Source organism: Musca vetustissima, unplaced genomic scaffold (assembly GCF_032173495.1).
Source record: "Musca vetustissima isolate MV318-11 ecotype Yass unplaced genomic scaffold, APGP_CSIRO_Mvet_v1 utg4378, whole genome shotgun sequence".
In the NCBI taxonomy this organism is placed as follows: Eukaryota; Metazoa; Arthropoda; class Insecta; order Diptera; family Muscidae; genus Musca; species Musca vetustissima.
The window spans coordinates 546898-555601 of NW_026887069.1; the positions used below are offsets into that span (position 1 = coordinate 546898).

Here is an 8704-nt window from a genome sequence, read left to right on the forward strand (position 1 = left end):
CTAGAAAACTACATATTCGAGATAGTGATGATTTTATACCAGGTCACCATAAACAAAACTAATAACATCTGCTTTGAAATCCGGAGAAGAATAGTGAAGAAAAATTCTCCGATAGATCTATGGGCGTATCTGCGTCGACGGTGAATATCGCCTTCGAATAAAGCATGAGTTGCACCATCTATTCTCGGACATTGACATAGTCAGACGTATCGAGCTGCAGTGACAACGTTGTCTAGGTCATGTTGTGAGAATGGATGGCGATGCTTAAAAGGCATATAGAAGGGAGCCAACGTAAAAGGGGAAGACCGGATGATGGGGAAAATTCGATGGAAAGATCAAGTTGAAGACAACATTTCGGAACATAGTATTTCAAATTGGAAGAGCTGCGCACAAGACAGACGCGCCTTGAAATATTTTTCAAACTCGGCTTATGGAACAAATGCTCTGTCACAAGCCAGCTGAGTAAAGTAGGTTCTTTTATTTTGTACTAAATTTTAATTTATTTGACTCAGACTGTATTAGGTGGATCACACATTTATGATAAAAAACAAATAAATTAGAGTTATGTTGAAAATGTTTAATAATTAGCCATGTGTAAACTCTTTCTTGACATACTGTATAAGAGAGCTACATCTAAATCTGAACTGATTTTGACAAAACAAAACACATCACATCATAAGCTTGAAATCTAAAGTACCAAGCTGTACAAAATATCTACCCAAGCGGACAAATATTGAGACTTTTTTGTTTTGTTTTTCTTATTTTTTTACAAACACTGAGATCATGCGTGGTATTTTTTGCCTGGTGCTGATATAAATGCATTTCTATTAATTGATTGAACTGAATATTGCTCGCGATATTTGGGTCAATTTGTATCGATTGAGTGATTTGAGTAGCCTTATTGCAAAATGTTTACTTCAATTACTATCAAATGCTGGGAGTATATGAGTTTGTGTTTTTGTTCGTTTATAGAGTACAGATCGGCTTTTTATGGCAATGATCATGGGGGGTAAGGCAATTGTGATAAGATTATACATATAATATATAAGTATACACAACTCCGTTATCTTTGTTTCTCTGAAATAATAAACTAATTATGCAAAATATAAAAACAAAATAACAGATCCACTTTTAACAGAGACTAAAAGCAATTAATTTTTGCAAAGTCGGAGAGAATATCAAAATAATTGAGAGTTACTGCATTTACTTATTTATTTATTAATTCAGAGATTCTGAACAGCTTCAAAACAATAATTATTATTTAAATAAAATTTTTATTGATTTTTATTAACATAATATCAATACTGCGTATCTATAAAACACAGTCGGGCGAACCAACGCACGCGTGCACTCTCGCGAGAGTAAGTACCAATTGAAAAACCATTGACACACACACAAAGACAAGTGCGTGAGAATAGAATTTTTTACGCTCTGCCCGTGCCTGCTATAAAATACATCCCTACACACAGTTTGGGAAACACTGATTGCATTTTTTGTTTTCTCTCTCTCCCTCTCATAAGTAATTATTTCTTTCCCTCCCTAGTTTGTTTACTAGGGAAGGTCACAACAAAAGACACTGCTCACATCGATATTCATTCGTAGTTTAGCTGGCACACGGTTCAGACGTGATTGGTTCTCAAAGCGTTGAGGAAAATAATAGGAAAAAAAATATATCGCCAAATAAAATGTCAAGTATAAATTTTAAAAGTTTAGAAGAATGTCTCGAAAAACATATACCGGCCGATGAGTTGAAAGAAGTGAAGCGAATTCTATACGGCAGATCAGATGAGTGAGTGCAGTTTTTTTTTTTAATTCAAACATTTATACAAGTGAAATGGAATATACGTGAAATGATATATGTATATTTGCATACGTATGTTCTGATGTGAATATTAAATAATGTTAACTAAATAATAAAATCTAAATATTGTTGATAAGACCAACAACCACTGTCTTCAGAAAAAGTGCATTGTCAGGTGGCAGTTATCATGAATACAAATTATGATCGTAAATTATTTCATAAAAAATATCATGGAAAATATTTATTTAGAGGATTTTGATGGCACATAGAACCAAAAACAGAACCAGTTCTAAACACGTAAAAGAGGGATCCAGCCAAATCCTGAATATATGAATTTTCATTAAAATTTAAAGGCGATCGCGTTCCAATATAGGTTGCATAATTTGAAGACATTGAAGTTGTCCCATCTTCGGATTTGGTTTGCTAAAAAACTTTGGATCAGAGTGTTCAACAAAATTTAGACCTTTTGTGGGCGCCAGGAGTGGAGCATTATTCCCAATTTTCTAACTTTTTTTTATAAATTTTAAAAATTAGGTACACTAAGTTGAGTCGTTCCGGTACGAACTAGTTCAATAAAACGGTTCCGCAAACGGAACGATGGGTACTAGGACCGCTTCTTTCGTTCATTAATGAATAAAATTTAATTTATTTTACGTGTGAACATGAACATCCTAACTTAAAATAAATGAAAGTTCTGTTCCAGAACCTGAAAGAACCTACAAATTTTGCCAGTTTTGAAATTTTTTACTAGAAACCCGTTCCTGAACCCACAAAACTAGTTAAAATTTCAACCAAATTAAAGAGAACATAAAACAAAATGGCTTTCTCTTTGTAAAGTTTTTACTCGAACAATTTGGGCGAGTAAAAGTGGTAAAGTGGAAAGCTAACTTCTTCAGTTGTGTCGATTTTGAAGTAATGTCATCTAATTTTGAAATATTTACTAGATTTTCGAACTTTTCGAATTATTTTGTACTCTGAGAGTTATTTTTACATTATTCCCTTTCACCAGATTTATTGTTAAAAAAGAACTGGAACAGACCAGAAATAAAATATTCAATATTTATATATATTCAATATGAACAATTTACAATAATTCACAATTTAAGGGTACAAAATATTTTTTGAAAAATCGCCAATTTTTTACCACAAACCAAGACAAAAAATAAGGAAGATTTTGACCGACTGGATTTATTCCAGTTCATACTATAGCTATACACTCACAGAGAAACGTCCTAAAATTTGGAATGGATCGGATTATTAGTTTTTGAGTTATCGTGCCCGCCATTCACAAAAAAAACGCTGTTTAGAGAAAAATGTGTTAAAGTTTGATAAGACGTCACTTCATGCTAGCACTATAAATCGGCTATATCTTCAAGAGTTGTTGAGATTTTCACTTGAAGTTTTATAGGGACATTCTTGAATTAATGTAGATTCGAATTAAATCAAAACACAAAATTAAATTCTTGAAACGGAGAATGGGGTGAGTTTGCTTATTAGGATAGCCATTGCGAGAATTTGAGACCATGGGACTCCACACGTAGATTGCATAGATGAAAATAGTTCCTTACCATGCTGAACTAGGAAAATCTCAACGTGAAATCAATATTACTCGATTTGTTGCCCAAAAGATTTTTACATAAGCATGATCTTCGTGGGAGAGTTGAACTGAAACCCCAACAAAAGCTTGTGTCGATTGATACAAAAACATTTTGGAAAAGTTTGCGATGCTTGATTTGGCAGGAATTGGTATGTGTTGGAAAGCTGAATTAATTTAAAAATATAAACTAAAGTATTCGTTTAAACAAATATACTTTCAAAGAAATAAAAAATGGCATATCGCAATACTGGGGTCTAATTGCTTAAATGCTTCATTATAGATTTTTCCAGATGTTTTATGCAATAGATGTGGATAATCTATGTCATCAATAGATTTAGGAATACACGTATATACTCAGGAAAATTCAGTGAGATAACTCTAAATCTCTTTGCATTCTATATTATTTTTATATATTATTTTATTCACAGGGTCTTGGAAGTTAAGTCAAATTCTTTGAAAATTGTTTGTGGAAAAAGCAGTTCGAAGCATTTGGTCGACTATTTCCCCGACAAAACTCAATATATTCTTCGGAGACCCCTTATAGTATATATATATATATATACTTGAACATAATACAATTTCCACCACTTCCAGGGGCTTAGTATAGAAATATATCAGTCGATGTGTCTTCTTTATAGAACAAATTCAACATTATATGTATTTCAAACGACCCCTTACGGTATGTTAAAAGTCAAACCAATACCAATACAATTTTCTCTAATAAGCCCGAGGCAGAAAGAATGGCTTCTGTTCTCACTGTAGAATTTCAAAAACATTGCCTCACAATAGTTCCCATCTGGGTACATTTTTTATTTGAAATATCAAGAAACAAAAATTAAATAATAAAAAAATTAATCTCCAAAGACATTTATTTCAAGATTTTCAACGAGTGCACTATGTCGCATACTAATCTAAATCTTTTGCTTCAAAAAATACAATTTTAATCATAAAATTCAAATATTCTTATCATGCTTAGAATTTGAAAATATATACATAATTATGTAGTTTTGCGTATTTAATTTTTTGTTGAACAAAAAAACTACGCATTATCATCAGTGAAGTTATTCATCTACTTTCTAGAATCACCCCACCTAATGTTCTGCATATATGTATATACAACCCGAATTAACAAATGTATATAAATTGTATTTATAAACATTTCAAATCATTATGTTTGTATTCATGTGCATTTTGCTATCGGGTTTTATCTATAAAGAAATTAAAACACGAATATTGTTTTTGTTATCATTTTATATTCCTGACCTACTGTTTGCATGAATGGCACGCGTGTTCCACTATTTTCGAGAATTTTTCCAAACGATTTCCAATTCTAATAAATCGCATCTATCTTTCTGTTTTGATTGTTGTCAAATGGTCCACATCTCACTCTCCTCTATCTCGCCTATGAGAATAGAAGAAAACTATGTATATACATATATGGGTGTTTGACAAACATCCAAACACTGTGTTTGTTTGTCACACAGTGCGGCATTTGTTTGTATAGCTGCTGAATGTAGTTTTGTTGTTGTTTGGATGGCGTTTCGTTTCGTGCTTTGTTTATTTGTGAATGAAATGGAAATGAAACGCAATAAAGCGACAAGTGAATAGGCAAAAGAGCGCAATATTAGAGAATAAAGCAAAGTGGAACAGAATTAAGAGTAAATGTGTGGGAGCGGCACTGAGAGAACATCAACAAAAACAACTGACGTAAAGAGAAAGAAAGAGAATACAATCATGGATAATTAAGGGTTGCCAACTGCATTGCCTCAATCTTTCACTTATTCCCAAATCGGAATAAGGGCAGAGTGTAACAGTTCACCAGATATATATATAATTGTTTCCATAACTAAACTACCCGATTTTATCATCTCTGAAGTCCAAACTTTCCTTAACAATAGGAAAGCCATCTGAAAAGGATTTAGAGATTTCACCGACAAGATAACTTTCCACTCCTTCTGATGTACGGGTAGCAGAGAGGAAATTCCGAGACCTAATTTCTCACAAGAAGCCTTTGGTCTAGTAAATGAGCGTGATGAGCTCCGTCGACCTAACCCAGCAGATCCCAGGATCAGGTAACTCACGTTGGAGGTCAGCAGAGCATAAGCGGAATAAATGGTTGAAGACCCTGAAGAGTTGCAACATCGCTCTCGAACCCTGGTAAGAAGGACCCTGGTAGAGGCGAGCTTGTCGTTCCCGAAGGCTGGGCAACGGGCAGGGTGGTCCCGCTTCTGAAGCCAGGCAAGCAACACAGCACAACAACAGCGTTAATAAGAATGCCATTAAATGTGCAGGTCGAGGGGCACACAATTCCGACCATCAACTAACCCAAAATACTCACGGTCACATTCGAAAGCATGTTCAAATCGACCTCGCAAACCACAACTGTCTACAATAAGGTCCTCAAGTCACTAGTCGATGAATACTAGTGCTACGCAATGTAGAAGAATTCAGACGTGTCAGAACGATGACCTGACAATTGCTCTGCCTCCTCATGACATCAGTGGATCATCTCCAGGAGGAGACGAAGGTCCTTCCCATCCGTCAGCATAGCAATATGATTTTGTTGGAGTACCTGTTCGTTTAGGATGGTTAGGACAATCCTCCTAATCATCATAGGATGAATAAGACTACCCCACCCCGTTTTGTAAGGAAGGATCTGCATGTTCTAGAGAGAGAGGTCCAACGTTATAAATGGGAGCCTCTAGGTCAAGTTGCCTATCAAGCAGATCTGAATAGGATCCATACTGATTCATTTGCCTCAGCGCTGTATGAATACAGAGTGAATGCCGTCCTCGGAGCTCAACCCTCCCATCGCAACTGAAGAACGTCTGCTGCCCAGGCAAGCCAGAGTTATGATCCAATTACGTTCAGAATAGTGCAGTCGTCTCAATTCGTATTGGGCACGGATTGATGAATGTCTGTCCAGCATGTGGTACAGGTTCTCACACCACACTGCGCAATACAATTGCTCTGCCAAACGTAATCGACTTACTCCAGAAGGTCTGTGATTGCAGCCTGTGGAAGTAGCTGCATCCAGGGATGCGAAATGAAATTATTGAAATTGTACTGGCTTTTAATAAAATGTGTATTTGTTCAGTCCGATTGTACTTTTTATATATTTTTTAATAACATTTTTATAGATATTCCTGAAATTTGAAAAATCATCTCTCTCATATATTTATCAATCAGATGGGGAATACTGCATTTTGATAGGACACTAAGTTTAAACTATGGCAAATTCATCCATAAAATTCAACATTCGAGTACTTCCTTTTCTAAAGCATAAAACGGGATTTACATTAGAACTTTTTACCGGGTTAACATACATTATGAAGATTTATTTGACATATATACAATGGAATTGGCAATTTAAACCCACCGAATCCGGTATAATGTAAACGTATTATAAACCAATAAATCTTATTTCTAAATATATAATTATTTTCCTTACAGCAATGTTCTGGAACTTCCCGCCGAAGCCAAAAATATTGCTGCGGAACATGGCTTCGAGATCAAAGGTTATCGTATTACCGCCAAGGAGGAACAAATGCGTAAAACACGTCTTGTAAAAATTGGTGCCATACAAAATTCGATTGTACTGCCCACAACTGCTCCACTGGAGAAGCAACGTGAAGCCATATGGAAAAAGGTGACAACAATGATAAAAGCCGCTGCAGCGGCTGGTGTCAATATTGTTTGTATGCAGGAGGCATGGAGTAAGTTTTACTCACTTGAAAATAAAAAAAAATAAATTTTAACGAACTATTATCCTTATTACAGCCATGCCATTTGCTTTCTGCACCCGCGAAAAATTCCCCTGGTGTGATTTTGCCGAAGAGGCCGAACATGGTCCCACCACTAAAATGCTACAAGAACTAGCCAAAGCCTACAACATGGTAATCATTTCGTCGATATTGGAACGTGATATGGAACATGGTGAGACCATCTGGAATACCTCAGTTGTTATATCGAATCGTGGTCGTTATATGGGAAAACATCGTAAAAATCATATACCACGTGTTGGCGATTTCAATGAAGCCACCTATTATTGCGAGGGTAACACTGGTCATCCTGTCTTTGAAACAGAATTTGGTAAAATTGCCATTAACATCTGTTATGGTCGCCATCATCCACAAAATTGGATGATGTTCGGTTTAAATGGTGCTGAAATTGTGTTCAATCCTTCGGCAACGGTGGGAGCGCTAAGTGAACCTTTGTGGTCAATTGAGGCTCGTAATGCTGCCATTGCAAATAGTTATTTTACAGTTGCCATTAATCGTGTCGGCAATGAAGAATTCCCCAATGAATATACATCGGGTGATGGCAAACCGGCTCATAAAGTATTTGGTCCATTTTATGGTTCCAGTTATGTGGCGGCACCTGATGGCTCGAGAACACCGGTAAGTTAGTTATTATTTTCAATGGTTATATTTGTAGAGTTGGATAATCCCGTTCTTGTAGCGATTGGATCTTGTTTCGGTTCATTCCGCAAAAGGAACTTGGTATATAAGTTAGTTCCTTTTAGGTTAATCGTTCAATGGAACACGTCCGGTACTTCGGCCAAAGAACGAAAAGATCTAGATGAACAATTGAAAGTAAGGGAACTGCGTGAACGAAATGGAAAGACTGGTGCAAAAGGAAGTTGATAAACGAAATAACCGAATCTAGTACCGAACGTTCCTTTTGCGGAATAGTTCATTTGGACTATTTAGGTGAATGATAACGAAATGAAACGACTGCAGCAAATTAAAATTGATGAACGAAATAACCGAATGACCTTCCGAAACGAACTTGTCCAAATGAACAATTCCGCAAAAAATACGGTTGGTACTAGGATTGTACCTTTTGCGCAATATTTCATTTGGACAAGCTCTTTTCAGAAGGACATAACTTTATTAACTTGAGTGTGATTAAAAGAATTGTAGATAAATGTTCACATCCAGTGATTTAAGCCTCAGAGATCCACAAAGCGCATATTTGTGGTTATGGTTTTCGCTTTTATATGTTTCTCCTAAATTTTGCTATTGACAATTCCAGAGGCTTCTCAAATTAATTTTAACTTTAAACGCAAATACGTTAAGAGAGTGTTCAAAATATTAAACATGTTTTTCTTGTGTTTTCAGAGCTTGTCACGTGATCAAGATGGCCTCCTTATAACCGAAGTTGATTTGAATTTATGCCGCCAAATTAAGGACTTCTGGACATTCCGTATGACTCAGAGACTGGACTTGTATGCCGAGTCATTTAAACGTGCCTCACAATTAGATTTTAAGCCACAAATTATTAAAGAATAGTTTATAAATATT

The 8704-nt window shown here is 35.6% G+C and overlaps 1 protein-coding gene across 1 annotated transcript; it reads left to right on the forward strand.

The window, feature by feature from the left end:
- The first annotated feature begins 1666 nt into the window (after window positions 1–1666).
- LOC133334551 (beta-ureidopropionase-like) lies at window positions 1667–8704 on the forward strand. Its single transcript, XM_061542866.1, has 4 exons — window positions 1667–1789; window positions 6852–7114; window positions 7179–7798; window positions 8522–8704. Exons 1-4 carry the CDS (start codon window positions 1686–1688, stop codon window positions 8690–8692), a joined length of 1158 nt encoding a protein of 385 aa, XP_061398850.1. The 5' UTR covers window positions 1667–1685; the 3' UTR covers window positions 8693–8704.